The 18,930-nt window shown below is 48.4% G+C and overlaps 5 protein-coding genes across 5 annotated transcripts; 3 read left to right on the top strand and 2 right to left on the bottom strand.

The window, feature by feature from the left end:
* The first annotated feature begins 4,546 nt into the window (after positions 1 to 4,546).
* On the top strand, positions 4,547 to 5,063 carry BO87DRAFT_62397 (uncharacterized protein). Its single transcript, XM_025629432.1, has one exon. The coding sequence runs from the start codon at positions 4,681 to 4,683 to the stop codon at positions 5,017 to 5,019; it is 339 nt and encodes a 112-aa protein (XP_025479551.1). The 5' UTR covers positions 4,547 to 4,680; the 3' UTR covers positions 5,020 to 5,063.
* A 1,864-nt stretch (positions 5,064 to 6,927) lies between these two features.
* Positions 6,928 to 7,443, top strand: BO87DRAFT_62390 (uncharacterized protein). The gene has a single exon (XM_025629431.1). The coding sequence runs from the start codon at positions 6,988 to 6,990 to the stop codon at positions 7,321 to 7,323; it is 336 nt and encodes a 111-aa protein (XP_025479550.1). The 5' UTR covers positions 6,928 to 6,987; the 3' UTR covers positions 7,324 to 7,443.
* A 73-nt stretch (positions 7,444 to 7,516) lies between these two features.
* Positions 7,517 to 7,779, bottom strand: BO87DRAFT_459364 (uncharacterized protein; the record flags this gene model as incomplete). The annotated part of the gene is made up of 2 exons (XM_025628956.1): positions 7,517 to 7,683; positions 7,749 to 7,779. 2 exons carry the CDS (start codon positions 7,777 to 7,779, stop codon positions 7,517 to 7,519), a joined length of 198 nt encoding a protein of 65 aa, XP_025479549.1.
* Positions 7,780 to 10,035: 2,256 nt separating this feature from the next.
* Positions 10,036 to 11,519, top strand: BO87DRAFT_397261 (Zn(II)2Cys6 transcription factor domain-containing protein; the record flags this gene model as incomplete). Its single annotated transcript, XM_025625289.1, has 4 exons — positions 10,036 to 10,221; positions 10,392 to 10,670; positions 10,752 to 11,057; positions 11,121 to 11,519. 4 exons carry the CDS (start codon positions 10,036 to 10,038, stop codon positions 11,517 to 11,519), a joined length of 1,170 nt encoding a protein of 389 aa, XP_025479548.1.
* A 2,151-nt stretch (positions 11,520 to 13,670) lies between these two features.
* Positions 13,671 to 17,913, bottom strand: BO87DRAFT_335274 (serine/threonine-protein kinase; the record flags this gene model as incomplete). The annotated part of the gene is made up of 6 exons (XM_025620487.1): positions 13,671 to 14,103; positions 14,170 to 14,475; positions 14,529 to 16,489; positions 16,584 to 16,768; positions 16,904 to 17,312; positions 17,360 to 17,913. The coding sequence occupies 6 exons, from the start codon at positions 17,911 to 17,913 to the stop codon at positions 13,871 to 13,873; spliced, it is 3,648 nt and encodes a 1,215-aa protein (XP_025479547.1). The 3' UTR covers positions 13,671 to 13,870.
* Between the last annotated feature and the right edge of the window lie 1,017 nt (positions 17,914 to 18,930).

Raw genomic sequence — 18,930 nt, 5'->3', positions numbered from 1 at the left:
AATTACTGGATAAAATGATTTTCGTATCGACACATGTCGGAGTCGAAGGAGGGTGTACCCTCAGAAAGTACTAGCTAATAACCTAACGGCTTGCAGCCACAAAATACAGGCTAAGTGGACAAGTTACGGGAGTGAAATAGATTAAAGGTTCACTACTATGACACGATGAGAGTGATGACGACCACCAAAGACAAAATAAGATAGAAATAATAAAAATAATAATAATAATAAAAAAACAAAGTAAGAAGAAAAAAATATAGAAAAGAATTGCCAATGATAAAAGAAACATTGTTCAAATGGGAATGTTGTTCTTTTCAGCACTCCCCCAAAACGGAAGTTACTGCTGTCACACGATACCGTCGACTGATGTCATGCTACTGTTCCCTCCGTCTACGTTGACGACTATTGCACCCAATCCCCGACCTCCTACGTGAGAGATAATCAATCAATGATGGACTCAACAGATGATGGAGGGTGGGAACACAAAGGGGTTCGCACTTGGCCGTGCTATCTCAGTGTGATTAGGTTGCAGATGCTTGGACTTGTTACGGATGAGAGCGGTGATGACTCTGCCTCCACAGCGAATCGTCGTTGCCAGCCACGTCTTCTAACTTCCACTAAGCACCTACCCATGAAGGGCTAGAGACTAGCTCCCTTGCCGCTCCCATGTGCCCAGTGGGTGCATCCGTGTCTGCCTGTCTGTCAGATTCACCGGGTTGGAATCTCTTTCCCCTCAAGAAAAAAAAGGAACATTTCGGCCATTGCGACATAAAACAAGGATCTCGGCCGGCCCCATTTTCATAACTTCATTGAATCTTGGATATGTCACCAGACCCCGCACAAACATGCACTTCCACAGTCCACAGTCCACACACACACACACACACACACACACACACACACACACACATACTCGAATCCCAGGCTCCGGGACACGGGTGCTATCTCTCCGAAGAAAATAAAATAAAAAAATAAAAAACGTTGTGGCTGACTACTTACTATCCATCCCGTAACTAACTACCACTCCCCAAATACCCATGGCCGTTTCCCGCTCGACAGAAATTAAACCGGGTGACGCTAATGCAAGTTATTTTCAATCGCTACCGATCGGGCCATGGTCATGCCCGTCTGGCGCCGTCCCAAGGCTGTAGCACTGGGAAACTTAGAACTCCCCACTATAAGTGTGTCTCTCACGGCCCTTCCCTTCATCAACTAATTGATGCTAGGGGGCGCCGCTCGCTCATACTAAGTATCTAAGCGCCATCCTTTGTCACAGGGCCAACGCGGAAGGATGGTCTTACACATCATACGTGCGACTTGATCCAGAGACACACACACACACACAATTTTGATAACTAGTGAGTGAGTGTCAGCCTGATTTGTCAAAGCACAGGAACACGCACAAGCATTCTGCAACCTCTTTTCGGGCTTTCCTAACTCAAAATTTATCTCATCGTCGTGCTCGACACCGCCACAATACCCACCGATTAGATGCCTGAAGCGGCAGGTGGGCAAGCGCGGACCGAGCCTATCATGTCGGTGCAACCTCTTAGGTTTGGTATCAGCTTGCCAGTCAGGTCTTTCATCTGTTTTCAGCTCAGCACAGTGTCGTGCTCGGAGCGTTCATACCCACTATGACCACTGGAGCCGCACACCACTGTTACCAGCCCTCGGATACAGTGTCTGTAATCATGCCTAAGTGGAAGCGCCCTGCTTGCCACTAATCTGTTCAAGACGTGACGGTAATCCCGGTAACCAGGCTCACCGCCTAATGGATCCCCTCTGCCATTCCGCCCGTGTATAGTGACCTCCACTTCTTTCCACAGGACGGAGGATGGTGGGTGGTTAGGTGGGCACACACCTTGAGACAAGAGAATGAGAGAGAGGATGTCGAACCCACTCTATCTCTCTCACAAGCGCGAGGACAACTTTCCCATCGCCACTTTAATTATTTTTGCTCCATCATCCCATGTGGCCGGGACCTTCGATGCCCCTTCGTATGAGCTCCAGTAGAAGGTCTGATCCATGGAAAGGACACAGTTGGCGGCCCCGCCGACCCAATGAAATGCGAGCAAAGCGCCTCCGTATCAGCAGCGCAATTCGAGCCCCGGTACACATGCCGCTCACCGCACGGTAACTCAAGGTATTTATCGCCGGAACCGAACATCCTCCGAGCGACCCAACCACTGGGTAGTAAGTACTACTAAGTAGTGCGTTACCGCTGAACCATGAACCGACAAGAGAAGAAAAGGGAACCTAAATTCACCGGGATTTGGTGCATGGTCCCCGCGCCGTGTGCCAATCAGCTGCCGTGCGACTACGGTTCGGAGCGCTCCTTTCCCTGCTGGACCCAACCACAATCGAGGCGTCGGTAACTCAAGGGCTTCTCCTACGCCAATGGGATAGCGCCGCGGCTGTCGCTTAACCTTTGGGACTGACTTGCATCACTCCGTGCCCACCTCCGTTCCCACTCGTAAAAACGAGCTGCTTTTTGCGGGGACATTCTTTAGTCGAGTAATGGATTCTCTCTTTCGCCCTCTCTTTCTTACTTTCTCCTCTCTCCTTTCTCTCCACTTGGATCAACTTTCCACTTTTTAATTATTTTTTTTTCTCTTCCTTTCAGAACAAATGGTATGCGATCTAGCCTGTGTGTCTTTTTATCATTCGTCCAGACAGCAGAAAATTATTTCTACTACTATTTTTTTTTTGGCCCCCAAACACCGTTACCCCATGGCTTACGTACAAATCTGAGCAAATCGAGTAGGTGAGTAGTAGTCTATTTAGTACGTAGTTAGTTCAGTAAGTAGTATAGGTAGTCTGACTTGACTACTACATTCGGGTAACCAGGTAATATTAACGATTTAACGTAGTACGTAGTGGGGTTTTCTGTTATGGAAGTTTGCCTCTGTGTGTGGCTTCTTTTCTTCTTCTCTTTTCTTTCTTTTAGTCTAGTCTAGTCTAACTCAATCCACACAAACCCCTCATATTCAATTTATTCGACTTTATTTTATTCTATGGATAATGATTTTGCATTCAAATCTCTTCTTTTGTTTGCGTATCGTATTGTAGAGAAATACTTGATATGAAAGAACTTCAGGTATGGATGAATCATGGATACTAACCCCGCGCCTCGGACCGTATACCCAGCGAATCTATTTTCTTTGTGTGTCAGGTTCGTTCAAGATAGATAGAAGGGAATCCATGGCAGTGGTTTTGGTTTCAAGGAAGGCACACATACTACGGTATCCCTTTCCGCGCAAGATTTAAATCTGGAGTATCTACGGAGTATCTACGGAGACTAAGCTACTAAGGCTAGTAGTACTACTACATATGAACATGGGAGTAGTAAGTAGGTAGCGTTGCAACATTTTAATATGGCGATACCTAGTGATATGGTGATGATGATGATGGTCACACTTAAAAACGTCCCCATACCACCATCATCAGGATTTTCGAGGATCCGTGACCCAATCGTATTTCTAAATGGTCAGGGCAAATTTCGCCATTGGTTGAACATCGCAATTTTTTAATTTCTTTCTTTCTTCAAAGCAGTGAAGAAAGAGAGTTTCCATCCATGGTGGTCCTTACCCCCTTTCGGGGCAATGGGACGGTACATCCGCCGCGCGCGGGAGTATCTCGCATGTCCCGGTCCGGGCGCCCGCCCACCCCCCTCATCCATTTCTACTACGTATCTAACATGCCTGAGGTAACTTGGAATTATGGGGCCTGGAACCATGTACGTGTATGTTATTGGTTCCTTGCAACCTCAGGTACCATCCCTCTTGGGTTTTCGTTTGATCATTCATGCATGCATGCACGCATGCAATCAACCCCGAGGCGAGGGAGGGAGAGAAACGAGGGGAACCTGGGTAACAAACGGTGGGATGGGTGGTCCACGCGATATGCCTGATGCCTTGATCCCGTTCAATTCTCTCCAAGTCAAGTCTCAGGCTGCATATCTGAGCTGCATCTATTGCTGATAGCCCTTGCGGACGGGTTGGACCGTACCGTTCGAAACATGCCCCAGGTATGGTTGGAGGATGCAAGGGATCCTGGGTATTGGGGGCCATGGGTAGTAGAGGTAGCCAACCCCTCATTGATCAGAAGGGCCGAGGGTTGAACCAGGGAGATAGTAGTAAACCGACAGGTGACTCGTGCGTATGGTGTGTGAGAGCTGGTCAGTTTAGTATTTTTATTATTATTCTATTTCCCGTGATTGTGCATTTATTTGTTTTTTTTTCTCTTTCTTCCTTCTGCTAGTCTGTCATAACGATTAGCTCTGAAAGATGCAGGCTCCCGCTGATGACGAGTCATAATAGAAACAAGATCGTGAAGAATTGAGATGGTGCAGATGTTTGCTTGTTTGGGAGCCAGGTTGGAGGGAGTTCCCAGTCGTGCTACCCCAATCAAATGATGCCAGTTTGGCCACAGGGATGTGTGTTGGATAGAGCCCTGACCACAACAAGGCAGCCGCTGCATGCACGCGGGCACTACTGCGAAGCATACATATCCTGCCTTTCTGTTCGGCAGAGGCCCGGGGCGCACCTTGTTGTATGTAAGTAGTATATTATACTACCTTCGTATGTACCTTGTATCGTCATACAACGACCATACAGTAGCGTCTTATCAGCAATTTTTCATTTCTTTTTCTTTCAGCAGGCAAACGAGAGCCTGAAGAGGATGCAGCCAAGCTGTGCAGTAAGGGTAGTTAGTGGCTGTTCCTCGCATGCGCGATGCAGCAAAGGCGGGCAGGTATGTATCATTAAAAAATTGACAACAACTTTAGTTAGCTGCAAAGTACCTACTTACCTTCTAGGCTGGTTGCAGCTGATGACCAGCTTTGGCGTGTTCCCTTCCCCACCCCTCCTTTGTCTGCGAAAGCGTCCTTTTCTTCTTCTGCAGTTTCACCCACTATCCCCCCCTCCGGTCATCGGATCATGGTATGTATGTAAGGAGTGCCCAGGTACCGGCAAACAAGGCCCCGACAATCCCAATAATCATTCTTTGAGGATGCGTTGAGGATGAAATGAGTGGGCTGGTTCGAGACACTGTCTGCTTGGTAAGAAAGCCACGATGCATTGCTCCCGAGGCCCCGATTTGTGGTACACTAAGTGGCAAGCAACCATGGTTCAATATTGCCCGGCCCCCTTCGTACCGGAGCTCTGGGAATTGAGAAGAAATACCAAATCGGAGGTAAAACCACCTTCCTAATAAGTTCCCATCGAATAATTGGTAAACGGAGAAAAGGAAGTGAATGTGTTGAGAGCTGTTGGTTTTTTTTTCTCCCCAAACAGAGCGAACCAACTTCGTTGAGAGAAGAAAAAAAGTACTCCGGGACAAAGGAACACAGCATGAGGAAAGTGGGACATTAAGGCTGGATTCCCACACTTCCTTTCCATTCCTTCCCTAGAAGAATATTTTATTTATTTTGTTTCCTAGTCTTCTGATTGTTGCCTGTGCATGTGCGTTGCCGTTCCCTTCTGTAAATCAAGCAAATCAAAGCAGTGTGACCAGGACGAAGTTGTTTGTGGGCCGCTGTGTTGTCGAGTATGTATGCAGCAGCAAGGTCGGCAGTAGTACTGCCGATGATTATTCATATTCTGCAACCATATTGAAGAAGAACTAGTGATGTGCAGTATTTAGTAGGGTTCCGACAGAGCTTTTGCCATCCACGGGCCGTCAGCCCCTCTTTCTTTAAAAGTTCGGGGCTTCGGGCTTTACCCGGGTGGAGCCAGGATGTCCCTTCCCCGAACTCAGCCTGGATCATTGAACTTATTTGAGGGTGGAATAATGCTGGAAGTGCAAAGTAGCTCGGCGTAGTGAGCCAGTATGCATGTAGCAGCATTATCCAAGCAGTGGTTATCATAATACCTAATTCTCTATGGTACATGCTCCAGCATTACTAGTACTGATTGTTGCCCGTGGAGATTCGAGTAAGCACTATTTCTTACTGGAACCTTAGTAAGGATGATTCTGTCCTTGTTGGCAAATATTCGACGTGGCGTGTGGCCTTGTTCTGAGCCAGTTTGAACTGGCGCCTTGGAGATGCATTGGCTAATGGAAACGATGCCTAGCACCTCCGATATTTTCGAGTAAGTAGTGCGCTGCTTCGCATATGTGTTGTGGCCGACTTTAGACTGCTTGGTGCTAGTACTGGGTATACACTGGTATTTTTCCGTATGTTTGAAACGGGCGGAGTACTGCCAGCTGTATGTATGGAGTACTTACCTAGTGTACGTAGTACGTAGTACGTAGTAGTAGTGACTACTGCAGTCAGTTCCTATCTTGGTACCAGTCCAAAAGCACAAAGACCCGGCACAAATGCTGTAACTGGGATAGTTTCAACGCCCATTCAGCCATGGCAAAGTGGTCATGTGAATTACAATCCGCAACGGTGTTTCAATGCCCGCCCAAAGGGGGACAAACACTATTACCGTGTATAATGTCAAAATACCCAAAGGGATAGGAGCAGGACACCACAATAAAAATAAGAAGAATGAAAAGATAATATTCGCAAAGGGAAAGAAGCAGAAAAGAAATAACAATAGAGGGAGATGAGAAAAATGAGAATTAAAAGAAAAAAAAAAAAAGCCAGTGAAAAGAAAAATAGGACACCGTAATAAGTAGAAAACGCGACTAAGCCCCCAAACTGGAGACGGAAGGACTTGAAGCGGTCGGTGGAGTTCCGTCACGGCGCCTTTACCCGTCCCGGCGTACCCTCCCTCCGTCATCAGTCGTCACTTGCGCCTTCTGGCAAACTTACGCCCCTCTTCAGGCTCTAGACGCAACAGGAGTGGCTGTTTGTGCGGTCGCCGGGGCCTGCCAAACGCCCAACCCGAGGGCCTTACAGCGATTCAGCTGATCCCCATGGAACCGTGAATACTTTAGCTGCGTCTTAGGTGAGTCCCCGTCCATGTCTATGGGTCGCTGGCGCGTTGGACAGGGTCCACCTGGTCTGCGGACCGTTCTTCTACGCTATTCCTTTCCATGACCGCTACTCCATCCTTCCACATGTGTTTTTATTTTATTTTTTTTTCCCTCTTCTCTCACACCTCTTTCTTTTTCTTCCCCCTGCCTTTATTTTTTTTTACACCCACCACATCCTCTCGTCGAGTCAGCAATACTACACCAGAACATACTGAAATTTCACAGCTTTTTATTTTGCTGAAGATGGTCCACACATTCTGTCTTAATCGTTCTATCTCAGTAAATATTGAGACAATAGAAGATACAGTACCACCCATAGTATCGTTCCCCCCCCTCTCTTCTCGAAATGGTGGATCGACCAATTACCCTTCCCAAACCGTCTGGTACTACTACTAGTATTCATTTGCCCGACGACGGAGCCTGGGTTCCATGGTGATTCTAGCACCCACGACAAATTAATTGCCCGCGTGGTGATTATCTCCAGCAGAACCAATGATAGTATCCATCATGGAGACTGGTTGAGGACACCATGATACTAGATCGCCTCCGCTTTCTTGTCTTGATTAATACGTACCAGAGTCGCGCGTAGCTAGAACGGGTATGAAAAGTAGTAGGCGCGCCATGATTCCTCGCTCCTCATACCCGCATCGTATCCAGGGACCCAGTCGACCCAAATAACCACCTGTTGTATTCTTTGGAAGTCCCCATCGCGAATCTTCCCGCCTTTCCGCTTCCGCCAGCCGTGGGACTCGTACCCTGCGTCTCGTGTCGTTTTTGACGCGCTTGATCCAACCGTTTTCCTTTTCGCCTCCCGGACGGACCGGCGGACTCGGCGACCCAGAAAGAGTCCATTTTGGTCTCTTCCCGTCGCACTGGGAAGTCCTTTTTGGGTGATCGGATAGAGCCGTTGCAGTTAGTCAATCATTCTATTTGTTTTCAGCCAGCGCAAGTGGGAATTAGTTCAGAAGAAAAGCGCCTCAACTGAGTCATTGCTAAAGGTCGTTCGTGAAATTACAAAATGAAAAACAGAGATAAACTAGACAATGGGTTATAAAGTCTGGGTCTGCTAGAGTGTCCCAAAAAGAACATTGCCTTTTCCGACTTCGTCCTTTCATTTCACTAGATTCCTACTATTACCTAGAGCTCAGTAAACAGTATGGGGGCATCTGTTCTCAATCCATTCATGTGTATACATCGACCAGTCTCTTCACTTTGGCAGTTTTCCGTACTATGTTAGGTCTTAGCTTTTTAGTACTCAAGTCTCTTCAACTTTCTTGGTCTTTTGATTCGCATAGATAGTGAAGTATCATGCAGTATCCCCGTATTTCCTGGACTATCTGGGAAAGGTTCAACCTGTGCCATATGCACCTGTTCCCAATATCGAAGATATGGCTTCCCTGTCATCGCATTGCTTTTTATTTCCTGCAGAAATCATGTTTGCCTAAGAATCCTAGGCATCAAGATCTACGTGGGCTCATTAATTCCCTTTCTTTCCTTTTTCTGTCTTTACATTAGGCAATAATTGAGGAAAGAGAAGGGTACGAAGGGGTAAAATGGCAGACAGGTGTGTGCACGCCCTCCCACAGATAGTCAGTTTGCATCTTCGGAAACCGCAGCATTTTCACTACAGCCATGGGTCAACAGGCCCGACCCTGTTCTCCTCGCAGCTTCGGTTTCTTTGGTGTCTGATCATTACTAGCAGTTGCATTGCGCTACTGCCAGGCATTGGAGACGCTATTGCGTCTTGCTTTGCTGACAACCACCACCATTCTTATAACAGACTAGTATCACCTTCTCGGTTATAAAGAGAGAGCCCTTCATAAGCTCTCTATTCCCCTTCCTCTGGGCTGCGGTATCTACCATACGCTCTATCTTGCGATTTGTTCAAGTCTTGGACTCCCGTTTTTGCTACCCAGATCTTCCATTGCGCCTCAAGATACTTTGGCTGCGTTTTAAGTGTCTTCTGAATTGATTCGCGAGTTTTCCAACTTTATATCTATTGCAATTTACCAGCCCAGCCTGTTCATTTTGGCTGATATTACGGGCCATCATCATTGGAGCCCCTCAGTGCTCAACGCTCACGTCATAACTGAAATCCCCGAGGCTCTCGTTTTCTTCCCTTTTCTATTTTCTTTTTTCGAAAAACCCGAAAAAGAAAAAATAATCAAAAAGAAAAAAAGAAAGTAAAAAAAAAAAGAATTTCTCTTCCCCCATTTTTTATTATTTTCTCAATTTTTATTTTATTTTATTTTTCTGGCCCTTATTTTATTTTTTACGCCTTCGCTTTTCCTCTTTGTCCCTTTATTTCCCTTCTATATTTTCCCTTACCTTCCCACCCCCTCCTTACCATCCTTCCCTGACCCTTGCTAAATTTGACCACCTCGACCTCTTTATCGTCTTCCTTCCCTCCACCGCCTCCCTCTTGCCCCCTGGTCTTTTTTTCCTTCCCTCCCTCACCTATCCGCGCTCATCTCATTCCTCGGCTTCTTCCATCTGCGGATTAGAACCTCTTTTTGGTTTTCTTTCCCTCTTTTTTATTTCGCCTTCTCAACTCCAATCACTCCCTTTCCTGCTTTTTACTCTTTTCCCCCCTCATCTGGCTCTTCTGCCTCCCCCATTCTGGCTTAAGCGTGACCACGAGGCTATGCTAGCTTCGAAAATCACCCGACGGGAGCTGGAATTGTACTTGAATTGGTCGACTTTCTGACCGGCTTTGACTCCGCATCGACACAACCTGGTCGCCTTACACCGACACCTTTCGCCTCCGTACATACTTTACGTACTTACATACTGCTTACATACATACGACCGTCCATTCCTTGAGCCATACATACGAGCATACATACAGTCAGACAGTCAGACAGCATCATACATACATACGCTTTGCCCGTGCGGCCCGCGCTCTCCAAGGAACCTTACCATTTCCACCATCCCTGCCTACCTTTTCGCCTGAACGACCCGCGGGACCGTGACTTTCACCTCACATCATCCTGCATCTGTTCTCTGGCTTCTCTCCGTCGCCCGTTCCCGTCTTTTCTTTTTCCTCTTTCCTTTTTCCTTTTCCTTTTCCTTTTATAAATCAGCTTCTCCGGCACGCTCGCTCTACCAATGTCCGGCAATCCCAACGACCACAACGACCCGAACCGGCAGGGCCCGTACCGCAATCCCAACGATTTCAACGATCCTAATCGGCCGGGACAGTATCCGCCTCCACCGCAATGGAACACTAGTCAACCTGAGCAGCCTGGTGATGGTCAACAACCTCCTCACTATCCGCCAACCTCACAGTATCCTGTATGTTGCCCTCTGCCTTCATCTCACATTGTCGCATATATGCATCAATCATATCTTTTGTTTTCAATTATTCCTCATTTGACCTCGATCTCCGCTGGTCTGCGATGCGGCTCTGACTCGAGTGTTAAACGGTGCATTGGCTAACCTTAATGCTCTCTTCACCCCATTAGTATCCTCCAGCCTCGTACCCTCCACCAGCTTCATACCCCCCAGCTTCCTATCCACCACCAGATCACCAATACCCGCCTGCACCTGGACAGTATCCGCCGCCGCCGAACATGGCAACTATTCCCCCTCAGTCGCAGGACCCCTACCGCATGGCGCCCCCTCCCGGCTCCTACCGCCCCCCAGACATGTACAGCGCACCCCCTCCGCCTCAAGTAGTCTATCAAGCTGCTGCCCCCCGTCAGCGGACTGCCATCGCGTGTCGCTACTGCCGGAGACGGAAGGTACGTTTTGTCAAATGGCTCCCTTTATGGCAGGCCCGTATTATACTCGGTCAGAACTGACCTTTTTTTTGGAATCAATAGATCCGTTGCTCGGGATTTGAAAGCTCTCAGGATGGACGCTGCAGCAACTGCATCCGATTCAACCAGGAGTGCATGTTCACGCCAGTCTCATCCCAGGCGCAAGCCTTTGTCCCTGCCCATGCCGCCTACCCCCACCTACGGAATGCCCAGAACCAAGGCCGCGGACCGCCTCCCGGAGGAGTGATGCTCTATGGTGCTCATGGCCAGCCTCTCCCACCACAGCAGCAACCGGAGAGTACACTTCCATCGGTGTACCCCCCTCAATACGCGAACGCTCCTCCTCTCCCCAATGGAGCTCAGGATCATGTGAGTAGCACGAGCTTCTTATTGCGATCCAATTGTTTCTCTGGGTACTAATTTCTTTTATAGAGGCCTGTTGGTCGTCGAGGATCAGGCTCGGGATTTGAATACCCTGATCCCACCAATCTCGCCCCGGTGACACCCGCTACATCTGCATCTGGCTATCAGACGTATAGTGCGACGAGTCCATACTATCCGCCGCCGCCTCAACATGAGCGACGTACCTCTCCGCAATCGCCTTATACCTATGATGGTCGCCATTCCTCGTCTCCTCACAGCTCTCCGTATCCTCCTGTGAACCCCAACCAGACTCCTCCCCCCACTTCCACCCCCGGGGGCTCCTCTCGCGGCGGATTGAATGTGCGAGACATGTTGAATCCTGGAGAAGGTCAGAATCAGGGCCAAGGCCGCTCTAGCACTGATAGTGACATGCTCAATGCATTGAACCGTCGGGGCCTAGGCCAATAGTGCTGCAACTATGCCGACATGACATCCAGCCAACAGGTTGGCTATGATGGGGATTAGGGTGGTTTGACGGGTACGAGTTCGAAAGATTATGGAAATGCAGCGGAAGGAGGCACGTCCAAGTTCGTCGATGGCTGACGCGCAAAGCTTGTGTGCTGGTCACACGTCCATGTGATAGTCGTGGTAATATTCATCCCATGCTGCTCGTTTTGCAGCCATTGCCGCACGTTCATTGGGGTACGAAAGAGCAAGAGGAAGCGAGGACAACGAATTCATGTGCAATGCCTGGACGGAGATCACACCTTTTTAAATCACGCCGACTGTTGAAGCGCAACGCAATGCCTTGAGTGAATAGAGGTCCAAGGAAATCAGGATATAAAAACAATCGAAAAGGAGAGGAGGCAAAAATGGAATTTTTTTTTTTCAGCTACGAGGTCATGGAAACGAGACGCAAGAGAGTTACGAGCTGCACGATTCAAGTGCGAGGGTGTCTGTCTTGTTGACTATTCTATACGGTCATCTGCGCATGTGGATGTCGATGTTGCAGCGCTCAATCGGCAGCTACAGTGCCTTGACAGTCATCATATCGCACTCTGTTCTTTTCATCATCTACAACTTTTCCCTTTCCGAAGACACTGTCACTGGCTATAAACTACTTAGGGCGACCTACTAATTTCGTTTTTCTTGTTGGTCTTTCCGTTCGTTTTCACTACCAGGTCCAGTTCGAAGCTCCCAGAATTGTCAAGCAAAGTGAAATCACACTCTGCGTCCTTCGATCAGTGACCGCATCTTGGAAACAGGCGGTTATGCTGGGATTACCTGGATGACGAGCTTTGATCGGACGCTCCATCTGTCGGCAATGTCTATCTTTGCGTTAGCCATCATGAATCGAATCATTGGTGCGAATATCTGCTGCATTTCCATTTCTTCCGAACAAGATGTGTGATGAGGCTTTCTTTCTTAAATTTTATTGGCGGTGGCTTTGTCTTTTCCATGTGTTTCACTACTTTCGGGAGGCTATCTGTCCTGCGTTCATGCTCTTGTTTCCGAGTTTTGTTGTCTGCTCTGAAACGGCTTGTTTTGGGACGGTACTTTGCCATCATTCGCGAAAAAGGAGGTCATTCTGGTTTCAAATTTTGATGTTCTGCTTTATTCGTATTATACTTGGGAGGCTGTCTGATCAACTTTTACAACTTGCAATCACCATGCGTTCTGTTACATGCGAATTGTTTTTGGTGCCTATTTTGATTTGTGCATATTATTCGTCGTTTTCCCGCGTTACCTACCTCATATAGTCCAGTATCAAACACCTACGTATCTTGTGTATTATGTATCTTTCCTTCCATATAGGCCATTGTAAGTAGGACTCGGCTCTTGGCTTGCCAGTTTAGGCAATCGATTATCCATGATCCTGTATTGTAATCTAACCACCAGTATTGCCTGGAACCAGCATTCCTTGCTATATTAGTTGATTTCCCAAACCTGGATGACTACATAGACGACCGAAAAAGCACAGCATCCGTCCATCATCTGCCCTCACCCATAATAGTAGTATCGTACATAGCGAGCTACTATTTACCTCCAATAGCCCTCTCACAGAAACAGTCCCCAACTATCCTCGAAGCTGGGGAGAATGTAGTCCAAAAGAAGCAGGTTAAGCTCTACATACAGGCCTTGGAGTAAAAATTATTGAACTAAGCTGTAATTATTAGTGCTAATAGTGCTAAAAGCAGGTATGTATACAAATTACTGGCAGATAGCTCGCTGGCTGGCTGGCTGGCATATAACAAATAGAGAAATTGTGTGATTTTGTTTTTGAGGAAGGATTGTTGGACGAGTTAGGGATTTAGGGTAGGTCCCTAGGGAATTGACTAGCGAGCGTTGGTGTCTAAAGAGACTTTAATTCGATTTGTTTTGGCTTCAAAGTTCAATCAATTAATTGACTGGAGACACGATAGGACATGGGACAATACACGCTGGAGTAGAATACAAACTATGGAATGGAAATGAAGATCACGAAGGAAGGAAATGTTTCAGAAAGAGTGACAGAAGTGAGAAAGTGTTAGACAGATAAGGAGAAGTTGAAGATCAAGCGAGTGTTTTTGTCTGGTAGACAATTGGTTGGGAATGGAACCTGAGGAGGTCAAGAGGGTTGGGGAGATAGAGATTATGAACATGAAGTCCGGAAAGAGATTTGTTGAGGGTATATGCAGTAATATTTGAAGGGGCCTGGTAGATAGGTTGGTGGTAGAAGGCTTGCAAAGTCCATCCAGATGGTCATGATAGTCCAGAAACAGTTTAGGGGAGTAGTATGGGGATAGGAATCAAAAGGGTGGGTAGGGATTATCTGATCTTCAAGGGTTCGGGTAGTCGTCCAGAATTCGAACCATCTCTTTTGCTCGCGCAGGATCTTCCATGAGCATGTGCTGGCCCTTCATGAGGAGATAGAGTGTGTCGACCACCTTGTGGAAGGACGATGCTGCTCCCCGCTCTTGCTTGAAGCGGACGAGGCTGAGGTTCTCCTGTCGACCTTGTTCTAGGTATGTGCAGAACTCAGCTGAGAATTGGACCGGTCGAAGATTTAGCACTGCAAATCAATGGGTTAGTTGGACTTCTTTCATGATGATCTGATCCGTGTGGTCTGGAGACGTACAGTTGACTTCACCCACGCTTCCGAAGATGACTCGTTTGTCCTTGTCAAGGTAAACCTCCTCCATACCCCATATCCTCCACTCACGCATTGTCTTATGGATGTATTTCCGGGCTTTGGTGGTCGATGTGTTGAGTGCTATCACTCGAGTAGCAGGCTTGAGTTGGAATACGCGTGCGAACCAGTTCTGGCTCTTGCCTCCACCGCGCGGAGGAGGTGGAAGAGGTTTGCCGTCATATTCGGTGTCTGTTGTGTTACCAGTCTCGATGTTCTCGTGGAGCAAGACATTGGTTTCTGCAGTGTCAAAGCCTGTACTTGGTGATGAGTTTCCTGTTTTAGCTATATGGGTAGACAAAACTAACCTGTATCCTGGTTCTGAGATTCCTTGCTTGCTCGTCTATTCATTAGTCTTCTGAAGAATCCGCCTTTAGGCTTCGTCCGCGACGGCTTTCCATTGAAGTGACTATCTCTCTGGGTGTTGGCCTTCGCTTCTCTCGAGTCACCTTGATGATGTCTGATCACAGTCGCTGAACTTGGTTGGATATGCGGGACGTCGCTGGAATGTCTTGTAGTGTGATCCCCTGCCATCTGAGCCCTGTTCTGGAACCACGACCATTTCTTGTTGTCCGAAGAACGAGTGCCGTTACGTCTGGGTGATCCTGGCGTTTCTTCAATGGGGTCGAGTTCGCAGGGACCCCGGTCTTGGCCGGGGTTCAGGGAAGCGAACTTGCGTGTAGATGCTGCAGCCTGCTCTTTCTCCGCATCCGTTGTGCACACGTCTGGTGTCTCTGGAATGTCTTCGGGAATAGAACTACGGTTCTTTCGAATGTTCAAGTCCTTGGTAGGCCCCATCGACTGCAGAGAACTATGAGGCACCATGCGAACTGTTCTCTTTCCATCGCGGTTGGAGCGGCCAGGATGCTTCTGGGGAGTTTGCAGCACGGATTTCCCTTGGTCTTCTGCTTTGTAACCAGCATTGATTAGAGGGTTGGGTGCAGTTTCCGGGAGTTTCGGTGCTTCTGGTGGCTGCGGGGTTTCACTTGACGACCGGACAGATTGCTCCCTCAGCGCACTGGGATAAGGTATGGGATTATCCCGCCGCTCTCGTCGTTTCGTTTCATCCTGCTCAATCAGACGATCTAGGTGTGCAATGATCGGCTTCAAGTAGCCCGGGATGTTCCCTGAGTCGTCCTTAGTTGAATGCTGGATCAGTTTACGACGAGTTTCAGTAAGCTCTGCGGCCGTGTATGATCGTGGCGACGATGCCGCTGGGGGTGCCGTGCGTGTGGTTGAGTGTCCTTTGGAAGCAAGCTGTTGATAAGACACCTCAGGGCTAGCGATTGACAAGGATGTTGCAGGCGTCTCGGAGCCAATGCATGTGCTGGCGGTGCAATTCGTGGACAGTGAGCTGCCGTTGAAGGCCTCCTCGCATATTTGACTAAGTTCATAGGACACCTTCCGCGCATCGTCTTTCCAAATGATATCGCTATTTCGCACCTTTTTCATCTGAGGGCAATTCCTGACTGTAACACCAGCTCCACGCACAACTGTGGGCTGAGCGGGCAACGATGGGCTCTCTTGTGCGTCGGAAAATGGGTCATCGTCGTAATCAGAGATCACAGTGCTTTCACTTGCATCAAGCCTGATATTGCGGGCTTTCGGCCGCGGTGGCCTCGCTTTGGTGGATAGTACTGAGCCTTGCGAGCGGTTCCTTTTGTGGTGGAAGGATACATTACGTTTGTAGCTGGCAGAACGCGGCGTTGATGCGACATAAAGAGCCCGACGAGACCCAGACAACGAGGTCTTTGAATGGAATGATTTGACGGAATTGACCTTCATGCGCTTATCACGCATAAGCACGAATGGTGAGCTCGGTGGACACTCGGGCACCTGAGGCACCTCGAGATCCGTGTTCTTTGCAGCTGCCCTCGGTTGAGGAGTCGTTTCTGTGGGTTCTTTTGCGGTCTTATCAACATCGACAATGAGCCCATTACGGTAGACCGTGATCTTCGCACACTTCGCTTCTCTCGGAGGGTATTTTCCTTGTGGAGACCTGAACGGGTCGTAGCTTCGCGTCGTTGCACAGGACTTTGGCTCTTCATTATACTTGGTCCTTATTCCTGTTTCCTTCACGGGTGGAAATTGCGACCACTTCGCTGAGCTGCCCTTCGCACGTCGAGTTCGGCGACTCGGTGTACGCGGTGCCACTGATATATGGTGATAGTCGCTGGCGGAGTGCTCGAGAGTCTGTCCTTGATAATTCTCCAACTGTTCGTTTCTAAATTTTACCAAAGCATTGTAAAACAGGCGTTGATGGCTCGGGCTAGTTGTTTGATCAATCAGCTTCAGGTTCACTCGCTCGGCATCCTCCATGCAGGCGGTACATGTATCATAATCAGGGACATGGCTTGACTTACGTAGGGTCTAAGATCCTCTTCAGTATTGCTTCGGGAGTTGCATCATGCCATAGTGTCTGCAGGTTCCTCAGAAGGTCGATGTCGACGTCTTCCTTGTTGGTGATGGGTGGGCCACAGTCTTCGGGCATAAGCGGCGGTGCAGGGCCGATATGATAGTCCACTGCCCCTTGGTAGCGCTTCTCATACTTCCTAATCAGAGGGTGTCTCCATATTTCGCTCATGCTAATTCGATGGTCTGGGTTCTTCTCCAATATGCGTATGATCAGGTCCGCCGCTTCACGACTAATATTCGGAGGAATTTTAAACTCTCCTCGCCTCACCAGCTCTAGTGTGCGATGGGTGTCATCTCCCTCGAATGGTAGAAAGCCTGTCAGTAATGCATATAAAATTATGCCGCAGCTCCATATATCTGCTTTGTCACCGAGATATCTCTTCCCTCCGACGATCTCCGGGGCAGCATAATGTGGACTTCCGCAAGACGTGTCTAGCCAGCGATGCGATGGCTGAAGAGCGGCCATTCCAAAGTCAGCGAGCTTCACATTGCCCTGCGCATCAAGAAGTATGTTTTCCGGTTTCAGGTCTCGGTGACAGATGTTAAAGCGATGGCAATAACCCAGGCCAGCAATTATCTGGCAAAATATTCGTACCGCTTCGTCCTCTCTAAGAGGGGCGTTCTCAGAGACGTACTCGAACAACTCGCCCCCTTCAACGAACTCTAATACTAGGTACCTACGTAGTGTTAGCCATAACTTCCAGTTGCGTCCAATGCCACCTACAATTCGCCCCGGTTCTCCCAAACATCATAGATATTGATCACATTTGGGTGTTCGATCAGTTTCATGATGACAACCTCGCGCTCCAGCCCGGATGGGATCTGGCGCGGCCCTATACCTCCGATACGATTGGCCTTCTTATCCATTCCCGCAATACTCGCACTCTGCGTTATTGCGGCGGATTTCTTTGAGACGATCTTGATCGCAGCCAACTGCCCCGTTACCGAATGCTTCGCTAGTCTCACACGACCGCTCACCCCAGTGCCGAGGGTCCTTCCGAGTTGCCATGGTCCCACGTGTGTCTTCCTCTTGCCTTGGTTGGTGATTATTGACGCCGCTGACATTACAGAATTGCGGTTAGTCCCTGGCTGTGAGCCTGGAGCCGGGCTGCTGCAGTTGACATCGGCATTTTTCGCGGACAGAGGACTTGTCACAATGGACATCGGCACCGGCGATGTCATCTGTTGCTGTGGTTGTCTCAGTGGCTCCTCTCGCTCTGTAATCGGGGCAAGGCATTTGTTTACTCTTGCTGAAGCATCCGTCAAGGGAGTCCGCATTGTGTCGGGAGTAAGAAGAGCTGTATCCCCGTCCATCTGCCCCGTTTATCGAAGAAAGAGTCAATCAAACACGCGTCTGCATATAGAAGATTCCCGTATAGGCCTCGATTCTTCTATGCCGTGCTGTCATATTGTTAGAAATCAAAAGGATATTGACGCGTATACATCAGAATGGAATGACTGGTACATACAGCTGACCAGCTCTCTCTATAGGTTCGGAGTAGTCACTCACGCGTAGTCCTAGGTAACGCGCACGTCGTGCAAACAGCGAATACTTGAGGTTGTTGTTTGAATCGCCTATTGTCTGATCCTGCTGTTCTGTTAGTACTCTCCTGCCTGTTTGCCCTTTCAGGTCCCCATGTAGTGCTATGAGGGAAAGGCAGTCAACCACAACGCTTGCGGATCAAACCAACTCCAGACTGCTATGGCTAGGTGAGAAGGGCATAGGAGTGCAGATGAATCTCCTAGAGTACCGGTAATCTCCTGGAGGCATGCTTTCCTGAGCCATGCTCGGCGGTCAAAGGGAGCAAACATGGTTTTTCAGCCGGGTTTGCTACATACCACGGCGAGGAGAGTCTGTGGAATGACCATCGAGTGTTTGTTTTGCTCGGAATTCCTTTCCACCCACCCGGGCATTCGGCAATATTGTGTGAAGTACAGTTTGGAATGCGGAAATCAACCCGGGCTAATTATGCTTTCTTGCCAGTACTGCTGACTACAAAAAGTTGAAATAAAGGAATCCTCTATCTATCTCATTGATGCGACTCATCTCAGGTAATGGATGAGGTGATTATGATGATATTCATTTTTGCAGGCATAATACTTTGATAACGCATTGACTTATCTTTAATTTCGATGGTGGTATCTAAGAATCCGCCATACTCATCTTTCCATTAAATTCCCCGGATGTGATCGAAACCCCTAGGCTCATCAAAATGCGACGTCATTGCAGACACCGGTGCGATAAAGAGGTGGCTGGGATCTTTGGCAAGTCAAAGGGACATGCATTCCCCCCTT

Source organism: Aspergillus neoniger (genome assembly GCF_003184625.1).
Source record: "Aspergillus neoniger CBS 115656 unplaced genomic scaffold BO87scaffold_17, whole genome shotgun sequence".
Taxonomy (NCBI): Eukaryota; Fungi; Ascomycota; class Eurotiomycetes; order Eurotiales; family Aspergillaceae; genus Aspergillus; species Aspergillus neoniger.
The sequence above is the reverse complement of the archived record's forward strand: the minus strand, read 5'-3'. Positions and strand labels throughout refer to the sequence as shown.